The sequence below is a fragment of the Lentinula edodes genome (assembly GCF_021015755.1).
Source record: "Lentinula edodes strain Le(Bin) 0899 ss11 chromosome Unknown C8R40scaffold_16, whole genome shotgun sequence".
Classification (NCBI taxonomy): Eukaryota; Fungi; Basidiomycota; class Agaricomycetes; order Agaricales; family Omphalotaceae; genus Lentinula; species Lentinula edodes.
Window position 1 is genome coordinate 756582 of NW_025764322.1, and position 20408 is coordinate 776989.

Below are 20408 nucleotides of genomic sequence, written 5' to 3' on the forward strand. Positions count from 1 at the left end.
CACCCAGCCTTGTCCCACCCAATATGAACTAATGTGAATCATCTTTGGTGAATAAACATAGGACTCCCATGATCCCCCAACATTTGCTGGTCTCAGACTCTACAACTTGGGACAGCTTAGGACTATTGCCATTTGTACTTGCGCTTCACTTCCCCTACTTATATCAGTTTTTTGCATCTCCGACGAAACTGAGCAACGAGCCTTCAGGCCTTCGGCAGAGAGTTGGTAAATGTTTTTGGGGTATACATATATTACATATGACACTACTTGGTGCTACGAAAAGCTCCTTTTGTGTTCCGACGAAGCTCGAAATGACTCATGACTATGGTAGTAAACGGCCTCGTGATCTAATCAGTAAGTTCCACCTGAAATCTGGAAAGAAGATTGAGAATTGTCGACAAAGAGAAAACGGTAAAGCACATACGACGACGCCACCACCGAGAACAAGGTCAGAGGATTCGCCACCAGTTGCGTCAATCTCAGCCCAGTTCCAAGTACCGGTGCATTTACCACAGTCAACCCCTAAGCAGTAATTAATTGATACTGAACAAATCTATCGTAGGTGCGAGGGTCACTTACCGACACGAGGGTAATTGCCACTTGTAGTGACCGTGGTCTTGCTTCCAGTGAAGTTGATGTCACTATAACAAATGCAATACATGGTCAGTGTGACAAATATTTGAAGGTTGTCAGAAAAATGCATACGAGATTGTGCTGCCAGTTCCAGGTGTTCCAACTATACGTGGTCATATTAGTAGGTAGCATAGCACAAGAGAGTAAGAGCGCGCATACAGTCCTCAGAGTAACTCTGGCTGATGAGGAATCCGTACTTGTCGTTGGCAGAGATTGTGTTTCCGGAATAGGTAACATCTGATACGGAGGCATCCGTGGCATCACTGTCGACCTTAATTCTCATTCCGTACCTATACAAGTGGAAAATTGAGTCAATGGGTACACACTATGAGGGTGATCATCTCACATGCTCTCAGTAACGGTGTTTCCAGAAATCGTCACTCCGGAGACGGTCTTGCCGGTGGCGATAGAACCAATGGAGATACCATGTCCCCCAGAGCAGAAGTTGTTCTCGAAAACAATGTTGCTACCAGAGTTGATAGCGACACTAAGGGAAGTTATCAGCAATGATACTGTTTCAGGAGTTTTGACTTCAATTCACCAATCGTCTTGGTTATAAACGGTATTTCCGCTGAAAGTGACCTACATAGAAAGATGTGCGTCAATATCACCATTCTTTTCTTAGTGATTGTGGGACTTACATCACTAGCAGAGACGTCAAATCCATCGGTGTTCGCTCCTAAAGAAGCGCCATCCAAATTGTCGACAAGGATGTTGGTGAATGAGGAGGTACCGGTTGTTCCTGTGTATCGTTTTAGCTGCTCACGTCTTGGAGGTCGGAAAAGGAACAGGACTTACCGACGGAAATAGCATGTGCAGGAGAATCCTTAATGATCAAGTCGGTGAACGATCCAGAACCCTCGAATCTATTATTTCGAGTCAGCATCATCGTTGTACTAGTCTCCGAACCGGAGCACGAAAGGAAAATGAGAACGTACTTAATGAGTGGGTGAGGTTTGGTGGTGCCGCCGCTGGTTCCCTCTCCATCCCAGTAAACTACAAGGTATAATTCAAATCGAGTCCGTATGGAGCAAATGAAAGAAGACGCACGCTCGCCATTGCCTTTGAAGCTGAAGCCGTTGCCAGTAAACGTAGCATCCTAGGAAATAGAAACTTTGAGTAATTTAATGGGCGGATGGCAATATTGAGCTTACTGTAGTATCGAAAGTCCAGAGAGGACCCGAAGTGGACGTGAATGCGAATTCGACAGAGCCCGTCATCTCAATTGACTATGATAATGATATGAGAAATATCTCGATAATTCATGATCCGGGTAAAGACTCACAGCACCAGAAGCGGCCTACCCAATTGGAAAACCAGTTTTAGCTTCTCCGCGTGGTCTTCGTGGAATAGATTATGCATACCTTGATAGTAACAGTGTCTGTAACCCGATGCATTTTTAGTGACGTCCATATTCTGTGATCGCAGAAGATAACGTACCACCGGCAGGGACCTCGAAAGCAGTGATAACAACACTGGTGCAGTCGGTCAAGTCTGAGGCAGTGCTAACGCTGTCGACAGTGCATGTTGCGCGTTTGGCTGTATCGACCTTGGTCGGACTGGCCAATGCGCCAGAGAAAACTGTAGCGAGGATGGTGAAAGCAAGGAGGGATTGCATCGTTGATAGTCTGTACTACGGGAGATCCAACTTGAGGGAAGGAAGTGAAGAGATCGAATGATCTCAGAGGGGTTTTTATGCCTGAACCTCACGGAGAAACACAAGTCTTCCAACTCTCTAGCGATTACTTTCCTCCCATGCTGACAAGTTACAAGTTCCTACGAACCGAAACGACGTCCTGCTGTGCGAGGCGGCCCGTCGGTGTGTAATATCGGTATATTGGTGGTCACCAGAATGTTGTTGCCTAGACGGAGGAGGGCGGATGATGAACGGACCGCGAAAAAACGAGCGGGAACGAATTTGTTGGAAAGGAGAAGCATGTGCTGCGCGAAGCAACGGACAATGTAAAGAACTGCACGAACAAAGATGTACATGAAGGGCCAATGATGGCCAATGAAGAGTACCAAAGCGAGGGAAATTCATACATGGTCATCCCAGTGACCTTAAAGAATTCCGATGTTTATCCAAAGCTGCATGCGGTAAAAGGTGAGCTTAAAATAACAACGCACCACACACCAACTTCAAAGAATTCGAATGGACAGGCACCACAATTTATATCTTCATTTAAGCAATCTCCCTTTATCTCCTCCCAAAATCTTCTTGATTTACTTAAATGATTGTCAGTCAAAACTTCGGAAGAATTCAATGGGTAGTAAAACAAGCGCAGTCAGGCAAAGTTGTATATTTCCAGCTATTGCCACTCATTCAAAACGCTGAAAACCCTGAGCAGGTGCATTGATGCATCGCAAGAGGCCCGTCCTGGACCGTCGGTACCGTAATCCGTTGGTTGTAATATGAGCAAAAAAGCGAAAAATGAGATTCAGGTGAAAGAACATCCGACACTTTACCTTATAGTATCTCCGATGTGCAGCTGCTCTGCACGGACATGGGCCATGAGTGCATGTGTACCATAACAGTGAGGAGCTGGCATACCAACATCGATCGTCACCACAAACTGCCAGCATTGCATGTTATATTTTGAAATGTTTGCCGAGGGTGACCGAGTCACTTCGAGGTTTGAAACTGGATGAAAAGGCCCTTCCCGACTTATCGCAAACACATACGAGAGCATCTGGCGGGGAATACGTAGCATCGCATGAATCCCCGGAATCTTGCGAAGTAGTCGTCCGACTCGCTATCCAAGATTATGCCTGTAGGCGTGTTCAACGTCTGAGAAGAAACATCTGGGCATCGTCACTAAATTTGACATTCCCTTTGCCCACCTCTATTCTTTTCAAACAAGCTCCAAGAGCATCTAAACAATCGATTTGGAGGTAGTTGAGGGGATTCATACATCATGTGTAAAGCTGGTAAATTTTAAGTACAGCTAGAAGCAAAGACTTGGATATCAGATGTTGCGCAGACGAAAAAAACAAGCAGACAGAAATGGTACGAACTGATTAACGAGCAGGGCTCTATGTGGATATGAACTCGAGGTAAACAAGGCATCTACCTCAGGAAACTTTTGAGTCGATGTGAGAAGTCAACGAATGAAAAGTTGGAATCAGGCATGCTTCAAACAAGACATACTTCTATGATTACTACGGAGTACCATGCAAGTCCTGGTGATCTATATCGTGTACAGGCCTCTGAGGATGTTGCGAAGAGAAGGAAGGGATCCTTAACTCATATAGCATAGCATTGGTACTACCATATATCTCAAAGTGCCATTCATCACCATGTTGGGTCCCAGTAGCGAAGCAAGAAGACTCTTCCATCTTGCAGTCATGACCTACTCCATCGCCCCAATAATAAAAAGAAAGTACACTCAGGTCGTAGTCCAACCGATTGTGGTATTGAGGCTTCCACTTTGCTTTTGCGTCATTATTCAACCTGATGCCATCTGTGACAGATTTTACAGTCTCCTTAACCCAAGGTAAGCTTGAGCCTGTGCCAGGAGTCGCTATGTCTGGATTTGCGAAGTAGAATTTGATATGGACGATAGGGAGTGACTGTGGATGTACGAAAAGATTCAGGTTATATACTGGTAAAAAAAGCACTGTATGATGAATACGATGTGGACTTACATGGATAGGTGCAGCATATGCTGCTAGTAGAAAACTAGCGTAAATTGACAGATAGCTGGCTTTGAAAAGCATTATGTGACGTCTGGAAGCTGTTAGCGATAGATATTTACAAAGAGACAAACTGACCGGAAAGAAAGCAAGATTAGGATGCGAGAAAATGTGAGACTGGCCAGCAGTTCACAAGTGGCAAGAGACAAAGATCGCGACTTGAACCTGAAGTTTTTGAACATTTTACATAAGCAAAATGAGCGTTTATAATTGGCCAGTAGTTGGCGGAGGTAAGAAATTGTTTCGGTGCATTGATGATACCTCGAAGGACTCATCGAGGTGCAAAGGCACTGCGCTCTTCCGTCTTGACTAAAAATCAGAGCTCGTTGAATATCACCGCTTCTACATCGCGAACTTATGCCACATCCATAACATACGGAACATCTTCAAGATCACCTCAAACGGTGATTGAAAAAGTCGTTGAACGATACACGGTTGGGTTACCTCAAGGACATACTGTTCAGGCTGGAGATTATGTTATGATTCGACCAGAACATGTGATGACTCACGATAATACTGGGCCCGTTATTTCCAAGTGCGAAATAACCCAGCTTCCAAACAGTGTTATTGATTTATGAACTAGGTTCAAATCTATCGGCGCAACTTCCATTCATAACCATCGTCAACCAGTGTTTACTCTCGACCACGATGTGCAGAACCTGTCCCCAGCCAATTTACAAAAATATTCGAAAATTGAATCCTTCGCCCGTCAAAATCATATTGACTTTTACCCTGCCGGTCGAGGTATAGGTCACCAAATTCTAATCGAAGAAGGTTACGCTTTCCCGTACACTCTCACCGTCGCTTCAGACTCCCACTCGAACATGTACGGCGGCGTAGGCTGTGTCGGGACGCCAATAGTTCGTACGGATGCAGCCGCACTGTGGGCAACTGGCAAGACGTGGTGGCAAGTTCCGAGAATGATTAGGGTCGAGTTGAAGGGAAGACTCAGAGCTGGAGTCACTGGGAAAGATGTCATCGTCGCGCTTTGCGGGGCTTTTGGCAAGGACGAGGTATTGAATGGCGCGGTGGAATTCTGCGGAGAGGGCGTAGAGAGTTTAACTGTGGAAGAGAGACTGACCATCGCAAACATGACGACCGAGTGGGGAGCATTATCAGGGGTGTTTCCGGTAGACAGAACGCTCGTCGACTACTACGACGGTGTGGTGGATAAACTTGAACGCAGAACATTTGGAGGAGAAGGAATTCCACCTCCGCCTGAACACCCCAGGCTCAACCGTACACGAGTTGACTCTCTCCGCCAAACACCTTCTACCTCATTTGCTTCAGATCCAGCGGCTACCTATGCACTTCGACTATTGTTTGATCTCTCCTCCCTCGTTCCGCACGTTTCCGGACCAAATTCCGTCAAAATCGCTACACCCTTACCTAAATTGGAAGACAAAAGTGTGCAGGTGAACAAAGCGTACCTGGTATCATGTACAAATTCGAGGGTTGAAGATTTGAAAAGTGCCGCTGATGTATTCAGGGGGTACGAGACACCCTCCTCGTCTGCTTCACCAGTCTCTGCATCGGCTTCCCCAGATGTTTCAACAATCAAGCACCACGTTCATCCCTCTGTTCAATTTTATATCGCTGCTGCTTCTTCCGTCGTGCAAGCCGAGTCTGAAGCAAGAGGGGACTGGGATGTTCTTGTTCGTGCAGGAGCAAAGGTATTGCCAGCTGGATGTGGCCCGTGTATTGGGTTGGGAGTGGGTTTGTTGGAGGAGGGAGAAGGTTAGTGTCAATCTTTGTTATCTATTGGATATTTTTCCCTGGTTGTAGCCAGTCGAGGGGTTTTTGAACTTCAATTTACATATGTGCAAGTTCTACACGTTCAATCCCCTTATCTCGATCCGTTCTTCCCTTTCACTTCATCTATACCCTCGTACTGACTTTCAACTCGCAGTTGGCATCTCCGCCACCAATCGCAACTACAAAGGCCGCATGGGCCATCCTAATGCACAAGCCTACCTTGCCTCGCCTTCCGTCGTTGCTGCGAGCGCGGTTCAGGGGATAATATGTGGACCGGATTCGTTGGGCTCTGTTCGATCAGAGGAAAAAGATCTGGATCTGGAGCCGAAGTATGATATCGTGGAATTGACGTCCTTAAAATCTACTACCTCCCCAACACTCGCAGAATCAACGACAACGAATTCAACGTCGATAGAAATCATGCCGCCGTTCCCGACCCAGATCAATGGTCCGATCCTGTTCTTACCTGCAGATAATGTATCGACGGATGCTATATATCCTGGTGAGCATGCTGAGAATTTTCCTCTTCTATATCGATTAGCATGCTCATCTCTACACTATCATCTCTGTTTTTCTCTTGCCCAAAATTACTGCGACACCTCCGACTGAAAGGAAAATACACGTACCAAGATTCCATGTCTCGCTCTCAAATGGGCGAAGTGGTGCTGGAGAATTATTCCCAAAACGCTAGCGGGGTATTACAGACTCTGAGGAGGAGTTTAATTGAGCCTTGGGTCCATCCGACAACTGCTGCAGAGGCTTTGACGACCAACACCACAAGTCCGTCCTCGCCTTCGACCACATCGTCTCCAAAGTCAACACCGAGCACAACAACAACAAGTACAAGCTCAAGTACGACCTCAAATGCAAACCCAAAGAGCACCACTATATCCGCCCCTCTCCTGATTTCTGGCTTCAATTTCGGTACTGGTTCCTCTCGTGAGCAAGCTGCCACCTCACTGCTCGCAGCGGGTGTCCCGCTTGTTGTTGCTGGCTCTTTTGGCGACATATTCAAGGTGAGGTCTCCAGACCTTCCTAACCTTCTTTCGAACCGATGGTCTTTTTGTGTTCGTTTGTTGTGTCCACCCATCAGGTTATAGAATGACCGTTGGAACACTCGTTTCCTTGTGGCTGTCATTCGTGTCGTCGTTGGCTCGTTCCTGTGTAATGCATATCGTATCATTTCGATTTCCGGCCGATCTTGCGTCGAGATGTTCGCTCTGGTTCTTGTCTCAAGAATTCCTATTTTGACAATCCCTTATCCTGTACCAATTTCAAATGCTAATCTTACTTTCTCTTCTTACAGCGTAACGCAATCAACAACGGCCTGATATGCTTGGAATGCCCCTCTCTCGTTGACTACTTGACCTCCACTTATTCGACCCAATTAGAAGGAGGGAGGAGGAGTGCTGGTGCAGGGAATGGGGTGATGATTTGCGACTCTGCTAAAGCCCATAACGCGAACGCGGATAATAATATGTCGAGCTCGGGTTTAAAGTTGGGCTTGGAAGTGGATATGGCTGAAGGTGTCATGATGCTTTCCGAGGGGAAGAAGGAAAGTAAATTTACATTTAAAAGCGTAGGTACTAGTGTACAAGAGCTGTGGATTTGTGGGGGATTAGAAGGGCTGGTTTTGAAAGAGTTGAGGGAGGCTCGGGAAGGAAAGGCATGATAGGTCCCAACACACGATACCCCAACACACGATCTATAAACTGTAACCTGGAATACAGGCACCGTTAATGCGTTCCAAGTGGAGACGCGATCTCTGTTCACACTAGATTTGGTTGTATTCTTGAGCAGACGCATGGTCAAAGCGCCTGCTTTTACTTACATAAACCGGAACCGGCATTCCTTCTTGTTCTTCCCGACAATCTACAGCCTGCGTTCTCAGGAGAATCATGCTTCTTATTAATGTGAATATATCGTTTCAACAACTCGCACGACTAGCTACAACCACCAGGAGAAATGGTGGTCAAAAGTCTTAATCATCTCCCAATTCCAACTTCCGCAAACAACGGTCCAAGGTCGGTATCGACCCGTCGATACGTAGCCGGTGTCGTTTTTGGAATCTTCTTCTTCTTGCAACTTGGCCGCTACGCATTTGATTTGGGCAAAAATCTTGATATTACTGTTGACGATGTCACCTCTTGGACTCATAACGTGAATGCTGCTCACTTTTGTCCTCAAGTCACTGCTCTGTACCCTCAGAGCTCAGTCAATGCAGAAACTTGGACAGAATTTGGAGAGTTGCTTGAAACCGAAAAGTTCAAAACTTTGGCGATTGAGAAGTTGAGTGGGTTGATTCAGATTCCGTAGGTTGTTCTTTCTGTTCACTCTGTCACATACTGAGTTGCCTCCGACTACCAACAGATCCGAATCTTATGATAATATGCCTCCGCCCGGCCAAGACCCGCGATGGGAGACAATGGGTCAAGTACATGACTATTTGGCTGTAGCTTTCCCATTAATGTTCGTATCTTCAAATTTCGGGATTTGTTCACAATCTCACCCAATTGCAGTCACTCTACATTTTCCCTTGCTAAAGTCAACACCTATGGCCTTCTTTATGAATGGACTGGCTCCGACGCCTCGCTCAAACCCTATCTACTCGCCGCTCACCAGGACGTTGTTCCCGTCAACCCCGACACACTCGATACTTGGATTTATCCCCCTTATTCTGGTTTCTACGATGCGGAGACAGGACTTATATGGGGTAGGGGAACTTCAGATGATAAGGCTAGTCTAACGGGGATCATGTTGACGCTGGAGACGTTGATCGGGAAAGGATGGACGCCAAAAAGGACAGTAGTGCTTGCATTCGGATTCGATGAGGAGTCTAGCGGGATCCATGTGAGTCGAACCGGTTTCATCCTAATGACCCGACAATGATGGGACATCGTTTCCATAGGGTGCGAAAACTCTTGGAAAAGCGTTGGAGGAAATATACGGTCGGGACGGGCTTGCATTTATCGTAGATGAAGGAGGCAAGAGTCCATCCCCAGCTCCTCATAAATTCTAAACGATAATAACTGGGATATCATCGCATAGGAGGGTTCAAGGACGTCTATGGAACGATCTTTGCTACGCCCGGCGTAGCGGAGAAGGGTCACGCCGACATCAAGGTGGAAGTCACTTCACCTGGTGGCCATTCAAGTATTCCTCCGGCTCATACGGTTTGTAGCGTCTTGTCTGTACTTAATTCCAAGTTCATTCCTTACCATAAACAGACAATCGGGTACCTTGCGTCAATAATATCTGAACTTGAACAGAACCCGTTCCCAGTCGAATTGGTATGTATATCACTACCACTATGACTTCAAATTTCCGTTTACTGCCGCTCTCAAGGCCCGAGGCACAGTACCCCATGACACCCTCCTCTGCTATGCGGCACACGGCCACGACATCTCCCCTCGTCTCAAACATGCAATATTCAAATCCACTCATTGCGATGCAGCTTTGCATAGAGTCGAGGATCTCTATGTCTCAAAAGATCATTGGTATTCTAGCCTTGTTGGTACTACCCAGGCTGTGGACATGATATATGGCGGTGTCAAGGCGAACGCTTTGCCGGAGAGCGCGTACGCTATCGTTAATCACAGGATTAATACCGTTAGGTGAGTGATGGAAGGTCCAATATGAGGATCTCCGAATTGATATGTCTATTGTGCGCCACAGTTCTGTGAACGAGACAGCTGCTCATGACACGCAAACCATCGCCGGTCTCGCTCGGTCCTTCAATCTCACTCTCAAAGCGTTTGGAGAAGATATTATCCCAGCCTCCGCCTATTCCTCGTCTGAATCCAAGGGCCACATCGAGCTCTCCCAAGCATTCAACCACGAACTTGAGCCTGCTCCTCGCACGCCTACGTCCGGAAAAGGCAGCGAGCCTTGGGATTTCTTGAGCGGGACGATCAAAGCGACGTATGCTGCTCATCGAAACCTCGGGGGGGTCGATGGTAGCAACATCGTTGTGAGTCCCGGGATGTCGACGGGGAATACGGGTACGTGGTGCTTTCTCATCATTGCATCTATTTTGACTGACAGGGTTGTTCATAACGCAGATACGAAATACTATTGGAACCTCACACGACATATTTTCCGGTACAACCACAAGAACGGTGCTTACGGAGGAGAAATCGCTACTGGTGTGCATACTGTGAACGAAAGTGTGTTCCTTCAATCATTGTAATTTGAGTACTATCGCTGATCATCACAACTTCCACCCGTAGATATTCCCCTCGACCATTACCTTGAAATGATTCGATTTTTCTCGACACTAATTCTCAATGCGGACGAGGCAAAGAGTTTCGAGTGACTGACCTGTACTTGAAGAAAGGAAGGTAAATGGGTGTGGGTCGGCGATAGGGAACAATGCAGAAGTAGAGAATTAGGATACTCGACGATTTTTTCGAAGACTCTGCTCTGTATAACCTGGCATGGATTTATGTATTCAAAAAGAATCACTCATCTTACATAAGAGGGTCTCCAGAGATGTTCATTTCCCGTACATTTTTTCCTAAGTTTTCTTTTTTAGAGGTGTTTGAGGCTGTCATGATATGTATAGAGCATAGATGTACTCAGCTTGTTCTGTGATGTTTTATTGCTCCAGCTTTCGGGGACATCGCCCTTCAGCTCATCCAGTTGGCACCTGGATCCGATGTGGTGCCACTGTTCAACAACTGGGATTGGGGGAGGGGGTGAAAGGCCATTCATTAACAAAGCGCCTCATTGGAAAGTACACCCCCAATACTATCCGAAGTGCAATGCCTAAGAATGCCTAGCCCAACACCGGCACAGCTACCAATTGCCGGCAGATAGCAGCAGATTAGATAGCAGGCAGGTATATGCCATTTCCTTATAAGTAGTGGGATAGCTTGTATTTCCACATTGTTTTCCATCGAGGTCGCATAGGGTCGCTTGTGTTCTTTTCACCGACGGTGTCATTGATCTCTTGGTGTTCGCTGGTGCCTGTTGGTCTCTGTTGGTATATTGCTGAAAATTTTACCATCCACAGTGCGCATAGACCTGCATAGACCCTCATAGACCTCGTGTATTGGTTGATTCCTTCTCCTTCCCTTTTTTTCCCGTCGGTGAGCGTCGGTGCAGGTCGGTGCATGTTACCGCCTGTGTCACGCATCATTGTGTGTGCGTAATTTTTTTCTTCTTAGAAGGCGGCGTTATAAACCTTTCATCCTCCATATACTTCCCCTTGATAGGACTTGCCAGACATTATATGGAATCTTGTGATTTGTGGCCTGCCTATGCAGTTTCTACCAAGGATGAAGATGTATCCTGTGAGATCCTGTGTCGAAAGAAACATTGTTAACAAATCTGCAGTAATCATCTTTGCCCCTTGCAAGTGACCAATCCAGGTGTAGCTCCGCAGGTGAACTATTATTATACTGACTGATACCGAATCTTACCGCTCGCAGAATTCACGCGTCCACTCGGTAGATGAATTTCTGCTCACTTTTGATTATCCCTCCCTAACAATTCCTCTGTTTCCGCGATGTAAAAAAATTGTGTAAGTAGTAGGAATTCCATAGGCAACGCGACAGCATCAAAGTAATATTCTCCTTAGTTGTTTCGCAAAGAGCGTTGAAGGAGTACGAAAACACCAGGAGAACACTTATGCGGGAGCAAGTAGTCTTTGCAGTGGTTCTCAGTACATGTATGTCAAAGGATCCAGTTGGCACCCGCTCAGCACAGCGTCGGATCAGTGACCCTGTCTCTATGTCGAGCATATAAACCTGATATAAACCTTCGTTCCCAATTTATCTCCCTCTCACTTGTCACATTTCCCAGAGCTGGTCTCTGTACGTTTGCATTTTTCATATCAGTCATGGAAAGCAAAAGCCTCCAGGTCTATCATACCTCGACTCATTACAAGGGTTTAGGAGGCTGGATATTTCGTACTGTTCTTCTTGCGATCCTAGCTTCGACGTTGCTAGCAACGACAGGTTATACATCCCCCACTCCCCTCATGCCAGAACATCCAGGGCTTGGACTCCGTTCCACAACACTCGATCATGTCTATCCAATTTCAGTTCCGGGTCACAAGTACTACACTTCATATCATCATAATGTTCGTACGGCACCGGATGAAACTACTCCGGAGGACGAGCAACAACGCCATCCAAATCAGGTGGTCCAGCCCCGGTACCTTGATTCAAGGGGAGCTAGTAGTAGTGCAGTAGACAAAGTGATGGATCGAGTTGTAAGAAAATTTTATAAGGGATTTTTTTTGGTTGGCTTTGCCTATGTAGCTCCTGTGAGCTTGTCCTTCCATGCTCATCTTGAATCTCGAGTTGAAATGTGGCGGATTGCTTGCTCTACAGATAATTGGCGAGGCGTCCCAAAAGTTTGTGCTAAGAGATATCGATAGCTTGATACTTCCTGGCCTAAACTTGGAGTCAAAGGGCTCGGTTTTCTATCTCCTACCAAGGCTTGGACTGGAGGGCCAAAACCCTAATGTGAGTACCAGTGTGGTGTGTTGATCTTACCTGACTGACTTGAATTTCAAGAATTATTGGAGTGTGGGTACTGAATCAGACCTTTCTATATCATTTGTTGACGGGACATTTTTATTTTAGTGTCAGATATATGCATTGATTCAAGAAGATGAGGAAAACCCTCCAATGGTGATTGAGACTTGTTTTTCTAGTTTCACTGCACTCACCCAGTGGTTGCAGTCCTATGACGAACTTGTGTTGGTACCTTCACCCAGTACTGATGATGCCGGATCACTCTTGCAATACCGCCCGCCTACACATCCGAGTTCGAACGACGCCTCGATCCACTTCTATGGCCATCCTAAAAACAAGAAGATTACCGTGATAGAAGTTCCAAAGAGAGTGGAGCAATGGTTATTATCTGCACAGTGTTATAGAAGTGAGTTCTTGCATGCACAATTTCCTTACCCTCGTCGCTCACTGCTCAAATTATCTAGCTGCGACCATTATTCAAACCAAGGCTGATTGGGATGAACTCATACCGGAAATAAAAGGATGGCCAAAAGGCCGTACCATGTGATGATTCTCCCTTATGTGTAAACTGTAAAGGTTTCTGGATGTGGAGTAATACGTGTTGAATACGATTTTGAATGTCTTTGACAACCGGAATCTGAGGCCTCTGTATTTGTACCCAGTCATTTGAGTGTTCTAGAGCAGTGGGACATGACTTACGTAAGGTTATGGTTCCGTAAAGTCTTCATGGACAAGGACCATCGAGATGACTTTACTTTCGCCCGACTCTCAGACTTGAAAGTTCCTGTAACCCTTCGAATGCAAGTCGGCATTTCGCGATCTTGAAGGCGCTGATTTGAACTTGAACAGATCGCAATTGGAAGGAATTCGGAAACCACGAAGCTTTACTGAAGTGCTGGAGAATCCTGACCTCAAATTCCACGGCGTTCAGTCCTCGTAAGTAACTTTAGTGATATTGTTAGCATGTTCAATGACAGAGGTGGCTCAAGGACACTGTCAGATCTCTATGTCATTTGTCAACTCATCGCGGATAACAAACCTTTAACGATTCCGTTTCGGACGTCTTTCAAAGCTTTCAAAAATGCTTACATGTGTGTACCGGATCTACGATAATATTCAACGGCTCTGAGACTTATTCATTAGTTGGAATGAATGGATAACATTTCCAATCCGGTATTGCGACCTTCCACTCAGTTCTCAAATAACGTTCACCGTCTGGGACATCGCCGGTCCAAGGTCCGCTGCTCCTGTTGGTGGGACAACCTTTAGGCTTTTTGGGAAAAAATGGTGAGTAAACCTTCACCTTAGTTCTTCCAACATATCTCACGGTAACTCATGTAGGACGTTACGTCGAGGGAAGCATCGTCTATTGCTTTGGCCGGGAATTGAGGCCGATGGCTGTGTGGATTCTGCAACGCCGAGCAAGATTCCTGGAGCTACGGACGAAATGGGACGATTAGAGAAATTGGTCAAGAAGTATGAACGCGGTGACCTGCCAAAATCAGAATGGTTGGATAAGATTACATTCAGGAAAATGGAGGAAGTTCATGCAGTGTGTATATCTTTTGTTCATCTTTCTCTTTTTCTTACGCGCCCTTCATGCAGGCAGAAACTCAGAAATCCGAAACCCTATTCCTATACATCGACCTCCCGCGATTTGACTTTCCAGTGATATTTAGTGAACCCGAATACCTAGCCAATCCTACTTCAAGCTCAACCCTTTCTCGGCCACCGCTACCCCCGCCCCCACCGACGCCCTCCCAGCCCGTTTCCACTTCATTTGCCTCGGACAATACTCATTTATGGAGTATCATCGATCCTGAAATTGCGCGAGAGAATCCCGTGGAGGACAAACATCGACGACTAGTGCGCAGTCATCGTAGTGGTCCTTACGATCGTGAGTTGAAGCCTAATGCTAAAGATAGGGATAATATCGGAGTGCGTGCTTCTAATCTACTCGTCATTCCATTCAGTTTATGACTTTCGAGTAGGAAATTCTCAATTACGCGCCTAGCCAGCCTCTTAGTCCCGAAGAGAAAGACCTCATTTGGAAATTCCGCTTCCACCTCGCTCGAGATAAACGCGGACTCACCAAGTTTCTCAAAGCTGTTACATGGAGAGATCCTTCCGAAGTCAAACAAGCTGTTGAAGAACTACTGCCTCAATGGACCGAAATTGATATGGACGATGCACTAGAACTACTTGGTCCTGGAACGGTCGACTCCCGGGTCCGGGCATTCGCTGTTAAGCAATTGATGAGAGCTGATGATGATGTATTTATCCCATTCCTTCGAACGGACTCATCCCTATGTATTAAATCCGCTCAATTTACAGGAGCTTCTGCTATACCTTCTTCAACTCGTCCAAGCGCTTAAATTTGAAAATGCCGCCACCGACCAGCGCTCTTCTAGATCGGCAACTAATGCAATTTCTTACGACGACAGTGGCCTGACGGATTTTCTTGTTTCGAGAGGAGTGCAGAATCCTTTGCTGGGTAATCGATTGTATTGGTATCTGATGGTTGAGGTTGCATTGGAGGACAAGGTCATCTCGAAGATGTTTGGGCGTGTGGTATTTAAATTCATGAACAAGATCCTAGAGGTGAGTCTGTACCGATTTCGTATCTCGTTGCCTTGTCAAGAATTTTCCAGATTGAGAATGGATCTGATCGACGAGAGCTACTTCGCCGGCAAGGTCAACTTGTCGAAACACTTGCCAAGCGCGCACGCGAACTTCGAACATCGAAGGACGGGACTGGAAAGAAGAAAGAGCGTTTACAAGCTCTCTTAGCAGACTCAAAGAACAATCTTTCATCCATGGCGCCCCTTCCCTTACCTCTCAATGCCCAAATCGAAATTATCGGTATCATTCCGGAAAAATCCTCCGTCTTCAAATCCGCAATGTATCCTCTCCTCCTATATTTTCAATGCTCTGATGGCTCAGAATACCCCGTCATCTTCAAAGATGGAGATGACATGCGTCAAGACCAACTGGTACTGCAAATGTTCACCCTGATGGATCGGTTGTTGAGACAGGAAAATTTAGATCTCAAGCTCACGCCGTACGCGGTGCTCGCGACTGGACCGATGCAGGGAATGGCACAGTTTGTGCCCAGTAAGACGATTGCGGCGATCGTTAGCGAGTTTGGGAATGTGCAGTCTTACTTAAAGGCGAATTTTCCCGATGAAGGGAGTGTGGGCACTTGGGGGATTGAGCCAGGGGTCATTGATACGTTTGTCAGGAGCTGTGGTATGTGGACAGGTTGTGGACTACAAGAATATACCTGATCCGACCTTTCTATAGCTGGTTACTGTGTTGTAACATATCTCCTCGGGGTTGGTGACCGACATCTCGACAACTTGCTTGTTGCTCCAGATGGTATGTTCTCTTCCTTTTTTCGTAAATCATTTCTACAATCGATGTTTTCCAGGCCACTTTTTTCATGTTGACTTTGGCTATATTCTCGGACGCGACCCGAAACCTTTCCCTCCAGCCGTCAAAGTCTGCAAGGAGATGGTCGATGGCATGGGTGGAACTCAGTCCAGCCACTACATGCGCTTCAAGTCCTTCTGCTTTACCGCATTCACCATTCTCCGCAAAAGTGCAAATCTCATACTCAACCTGGTTGTGCTCATGGTTGACGCTAATATACCGGATATCAATAAACACCGAGACGTACAGGAGCAGATACAGGAAAAGTTTCGGTTGGATTTGACGGAGGAAGAGGCGATAAAGCATTTTGAGATGCTACTTAATGAGACAAGTTATTTCACTGTGATGTTGGATAGGATACATGATCTTACGCAGCAGTATTGGCGTACTTAAATGGTCGACCATTGCTTCAAATGTGTATACTATTCAGATTGTATGCATATCTAGATGTGGGCATTGTTTATGGGTTCGTAAAAACACAATTTTGGTGAATCAGTATCAGCGAAATAAGGATACGGTGTCGGCAAAACAAAAAAGTATGTAACACAAGCACAGCGGTAGAACGAAAATACAAGAGTTTGAAGATTATATCATGCTATGCTTCTTGTCTGGCTAGGCCTCTGATCTCTTTCGCGCTTATACTGGATCGCCCAACCTTCCACCTCATTCTCCACCTCCTGCACGGTCACGCCACAGGACGCATAATGACGCGCTACGTCCTCTTCCGAAACATTGCCAGAACCACCAGATTGACCTGTGAAAGGGACATACTTGGCCACAGGGGAAATTCGAAGGCCCAGCTGCCTAACTAAAATTTTGTAGCGTCCCTTGTCAGTGAACAGGGAAAGCGTTGCGATAGTAAATTGGTTTCGGATATAAGTCATATCCTCGTGAAGAGGGCGAAACTGCGCGAACATACGAGATGCTCTCAAATCAGCCATCCATGGATCTCCGTTGCTCTGCTTCCTTACACCATTAGGCCAAGAAAGACTGTGCGTTTTCAAGTACTCAAACCACACCTCAGGTGAGTCCGTAAGTTTCGGGTTGACCAGGACAACGTTGCTCGTATCAGAGCTATGGCCTGGACGTCGATCTCGGTGGCGATTTCTTCCTGTGCGGCGCGAAGTCCGGGACAATGGAGAATCAGGGAGGGGAGGCTTCTTCCAATGGATGAGCACATATCGCATTCCAAAAGTTCTGTCCGGAGTATCAACCATATGAGCTTCTCTGCAAAGAGCTTTGCACTTGGCTAGAGCATCGGCGTCGCCAGAATGCGCCTCATCAAATAGAGTGGTCAAGACCTCCCTCAAGTTTCCTGTCCGAAGATTGCCCTCATAGTAACCCGGAATATCTTCTCCAGGACGAAGATTAGGGATGTGGCGCGAGATGGTAGGATGTTCGGTACTGGGGGACGCGCGCGGGATAGCAGAGCTAGAGGAAGAATGGTCGCATTTATGATTATCAGTAGAGACTTGTAAGCTCGTGTGTAAGCTCGTGTCAGCCCTATGCCTAATATCACTGACTTTGGCAGAGGACTTTAGCTGAAAGTCAGGAGTAATGTGGCGTAAGGAAGAATCTTGAGCGAGGATCAAATTCTCGACGTTGACGTCGTCGTTCCAGAGATACTTGGTAGTGTTGGTAGCAGCAGTATCGGACATGCTTAACCAGAACTCCTCTCGCGTCGCAAAAGTGGGGTGCGTGAACGTGGACAAAAATTCGACCAACGAAATCTGTCCAAGAACAACTCGCGTAAGATATTTGAGTTCTTCTTCAGCTTTCGCCTGTTTTATTTGTGCGATATTCAGATCCTCTTCCAAAACCTGGAGATCATCCAATGGCGCTGTAGACGAGTACCTACGAGCCCCTTCTTTTAACCCCCGCCGCCACAGTATATCGTGATGTTCATGCATCTTGGCGTAGGCTTCCTCGATTCCTCGTACCTTTTGTTGGCGAGAATGATGAATGTGAGAGGCGAAATCATTGCAAGTTATACAACCTATGTCGTTGTTGTGGATGACGCCGTAGACTTCGTAGTCGACGTCCCAACAAAGATGCTTCTCGCCGGGGGTGCAAGTGCAGAGATCTGGCTCTGGCGTCGACCCTTCGTTTTCGGATTGGCTAGGTCCCGAAAAATTTGAGAGGTTGCACAACCTATCAGCAATGGGTGACCGTCGCTGTGAGGACTTGTTAGACAGCATAGCTAGTGACCCACACAAGCAAAGAAGAAAAAAATTAGTTGGGGAAAGTGGACAAGCGGGTATTGAACTTTATAATCAGAAAGAACTGACTGAATCTGCATCTTGATTTGGTGTATGAATAATCAATGACACACAAATCACCTCATGGTAAGGCAAGATCATATATAGTACATCCTGCCGACACCCCTTGTTCGGAAGACGGAAGAGCGGAAAAGGAAACTTGCAAAAGCTGTTTCGATGAATTCATTGAAGTTCACGCATTCCTACCGACAGCATGGCCACGCTAGTACACCTGTTACACGAGGAAAGTTACGAAGAAGGAACGGTAAAAAAGTCGACTTGACTCCTCTTTGTGTTCATTCCGGAAGTTTTTTTTTTGGTAAAGTGATTGGTATACTGTATAGTAATTACTCACGGCCTACACATCGCCATCGTAACACCGCCTATCCACTTCTTTTTCGTGCTTGTGACAAGAAAACACCTTTTATTCTGACTCGGGCTTGTAGTCAGGACGCAGTGATCGAACAGTCTTGCCTAGAAAAAGGATTATTACATATCAGAAAAAAAGGAAGATTCAAGCAATGATGAATAAATGAGGAACCCATAATATTGCTTCTCAACAATCGAAACGAAGGCTTACCTGCACGCCAGATCTCCTGGTTGTTGATAACCTCAAGTTCTGCAGCGAGATCTTGCCTGTAGGTCGATCTTCCGTTGAACTCGAGCGACTTGCGGGTCTCGGTCCCGTTCTTCACGCTCTCATACAATTGTTCGAAGATAGGGACGTTAGCTTTTTCGAAAACTGGTGCCCAGTCAAGAGCGCCACGACGAGCAGTTGTTGAACATGCGTTGAACATGTAGTCCATTCTATGAACAAGGAAAGTCAGAACGCGAATATGATAACTTGAACCAAAGTCTAAATGTTACTAACCCTTTAGCACCGATCAGAGGGTAGAGTGACTGGGTTGCTTCTTCGACAGTTTCGTTGAAAGCCTCGGAGGGACTGTGGCCATTCTTGCGGAGAACTTGGTACTGAGCAAGGAACAGACCCTCTAAATGGAGTAAGATGAGATTGCAAATTATTTGTCGATCAGTTATCAAGACGTACGAATAGCGCCCATAAGCTATGGTAAAAATATCATCCGTGAGCATGTATGAGTCGACGAAGACAGCAATAATGTGGGACTTACCACACCACGTTCACCGTACAAGTCGGAGTACACCTCTTTCTCAAAGGTGGTATCGTACATGTATCCGGAACCGATACCGACACCAAGAGCGATAGCCTTCTCTTTCGCCTTACCAGTCACATCTTGGAACACAGCGACGGACGAGTTGATCCCTCGTCCCTCCTTGAAGAGTGTACGTACGGTACGCCCAGACCCCTTGGGTGCGACGAGGATAACGTCGACATCACTAGGAGGTATGACCTTGGTGTCTTCCTTGTACACGATAGAGAACCCATGTGAGAAGTATAGAGTCTTTCCTTTGGTGATAAGAGGTGCGACTTCGTGCCATGTTTGCGACTGGGCAGCATCTGAGAGGAGGTTCATAATGATGGTACCCTTCTTGATGGCTTCTTCGATAGGGAAGAGAGTTTCTCCTGGGACCTGCGAGAAAAAGGGTGAATAAATGTCCATTTAGAATTAAACTTTGCATTCATACATACCCAGCCATCTTCCATAGCCTGCTTCCAGCTTTCTCCGTCCTTTCGGACACCGACAATAACGTTCAGGCCGTTGTCACGAGCATTCAGACCCTGTCCGTGACCTTGAGAGCCATACCCAATCAAAGCAAGAGTGTCGTCTTTGAAGTAGTCCTGGAGTTTTGCCAAAGGCCAGTCACTTCGCTCGTAAACGACTTCTTTCGTTCCAGCAAAGTCAAGGGTTTTTATTCCGCGAGCTCCCTGTTACAGCAACACACACACACGTACGTGTCAGCGTCATGAAGATAGAGAAAAATTTTTGAATATCCACGAACCTCAATAGAAGAGGTTTTTTGGGCAGATGTTGCGTTGGCGGCAACAGCAGCTTTAGCTAAAAGAGAGTATGAAGCTGCCTGGGATTTTATCGGTGCAGACACCATGCGGGGTGAAGCGCGACGAGCAGTGTTGCGCAAAGCTTGGGTTGCAGAGCGAGAAGCGAGAGAAGCCATATTTATGTCGCTGTTACGGGCTGGTATGAACTTTTTTTGTGGAGAGAATGGAAGGAAG

General features: G+C 46.4%; 8 protein-coding genes across 8 annotated transcripts; 4 read left to right on the top strand and 4 right to left on the bottom strand.

Annotated features, from left to right (window-relative positions):
• Window positions 1-351: 351 nt before the first annotated feature.
• Window positions 352-2493, bottom strand: C8R40DRAFT_1188464 (polygalacturonase; the record flags this gene model as incomplete). Its single annotated transcript, XM_046233028.1, has 15 exons — window positions 2074-2493; window positions 1998-2014; window positions 1919-1933; window positions 1788-1862; window positions 1684-1732; window positions 1572-1629; window positions 1432-1499; window positions 1275-1375; window positions 1175-1215; window positions 980-1120; window positions 793-923; window positions 706-736; window positions 580-641; window positions 425-522; window positions 352-372 (listed from the first exon to the last, which is right to left on the bottom strand). Exons 1-15 carry the CDS (start codon window positions 2249-2251, stop codon window positions 352-354), a joined length of 1086 nt encoding a protein of 361 aa, XP_046086850.1. The 5' UTR covers window positions 2252-2493.
• An 876-nt stretch (window positions 2494-3369) lies between these two features.
• Window positions 3370-4875, bottom strand: C8R40DRAFT_194366 (uncharacterized protein). Its single transcript, XM_046234303.1, has 7 exons — window positions 4405-4875; window positions 4279-4360; window positions 3878-4203; window positions 3782-3821; window positions 3649-3713; window positions 3475-3578; window positions 3370-3421 (listed from the first exon to the last, which is right to left on the bottom strand). Exons 1-6 carry the CDS (start codon window positions 4599-4601, stop codon window positions 3569-3571), a joined length of 720 nt encoding a protein of 239 aa, XP_046086851.1. The 5' UTR covers window positions 4602-4875; the 3' UTR covers window positions 3370-3421; window positions 3475-3568.
• C8R40DRAFT_1044415 (uncharacterized protein) lies at window positions 4581-7753 on the top strand (the record flags this gene model as incomplete). Its single annotated transcript, XM_046224223.1, has 6 exons — window positions 4581-4861; window positions 4910-6063; window positions 6236-6583; window positions 6694-6776; window positions 6897-7097; window positions 7388-7753. The coding sequence occupies 6 exons, from the start codon at window positions 4581-4583 to the stop codon at window positions 7751-7753; spliced, it is 2433 nt and encodes an 810-aa protein (XP_046086852.1).
• Window positions 7754-8046: 293 nt separating this feature from the next.
• Window positions 8047-10396, top strand: C8R40DRAFT_1044678 (carboxypeptidase S; the record flags this gene model as incomplete). Its single annotated transcript, XM_046224240.1, has 10 exons — window positions 8047-8393; window positions 8452-8550; window positions 8601-8931; window positions 8990-9071; window positions 9130-9254; window positions 9309-9371; window positions 9427-9695; window positions 9757-10082; window positions 10143-10247; window positions 10311-10396. 10 exons carry the CDS (start codon window positions 8047-8049, stop codon window positions 10394-10396), a joined length of 1833 nt encoding a protein of 610 aa, XP_046086853.1.
• A 1319-nt stretch (window positions 10397-11715) lies between these two features.
• Window positions 11716-13243, top strand: C8R40DRAFT_194701 (uncharacterized protein). Its single transcript, XM_046234304.1, has 6 exons — window positions 11716-12352; window positions 12420-12554; window positions 12606-12617; window positions 12675-12722; window positions 12774-12972; window positions 13031-13243. The coding sequence occupies exons 1-6, from the start codon at window positions 11924-11926 to the stop codon at window positions 13111-13113; spliced, it is 906 nt and encodes a 301-aa protein (XP_046086854.1). The 5' UTR covers window positions 11716-11923; the 3' UTR covers window positions 13114-13243.
• A 17-nt stretch (window positions 13244-13260) lies between these two features.
• On the top strand, window positions 13261-16490 carry C8R40DRAFT_194825 (atypical/PIKK/PI3K protein kinase). The gene is made up of 11 exons (XM_046234305.1): window positions 13261-13366; window positions 13416-13502; window positions 13556-13657; window positions 13710-13853; window positions 13908-14118; window positions 14172-14504; window positions 14558-14839; window positions 14901-15167; window positions 15218-15815; window positions 15870-15944; window positions 15997-16490. Exons 1-11 carry the CDS (start codon window positions 13293-13295, stop codon window positions 16389-16391), a joined length of 2568 nt encoding a protein of 855 aa, XP_046086855.1. The 5' UTR covers window positions 13261-13292; the 3' UTR covers window positions 16392-16490.
• Window positions 16491-16588: 98 nt separating this feature from the next.
• Window positions 16589-18196, bottom strand: C8R40DRAFT_1069329 (uncharacterized protein; the record flags this gene model as incomplete). The annotated part of the gene is made up of 1 exon (XM_046226097.1): window positions 16589-18196. One exon carries the CDS (start codon window positions 18194-18196, stop codon window positions 16589-16591), a length of 1608 nt encoding a protein of 535 aa, XP_046086856.1.
• Window positions 18197-18680: 484 nt separating this feature from the next.
• C8R40DRAFT_1069330 (ketol-acid reductoisomerase) lies at window positions 18681-20350 on the bottom strand (the record flags this gene model as incomplete). Its single annotated transcript, XM_046226098.1, has 7 exons — window positions 18681-18730; window positions 18837-19063; window positions 19128-19248; window positions 19305-19320; window positions 19387-19806; window positions 19866-20102; window positions 20177-20350. The coding sequence occupies 7 exons, from the start codon at window positions 20348-20350 to the stop codon at window positions 18681-18683; spliced, it is 1245 nt and encodes a 414-aa protein (XP_046086857.1).
• Window positions 20351-20408: the final 58 nt, after the last annotated feature.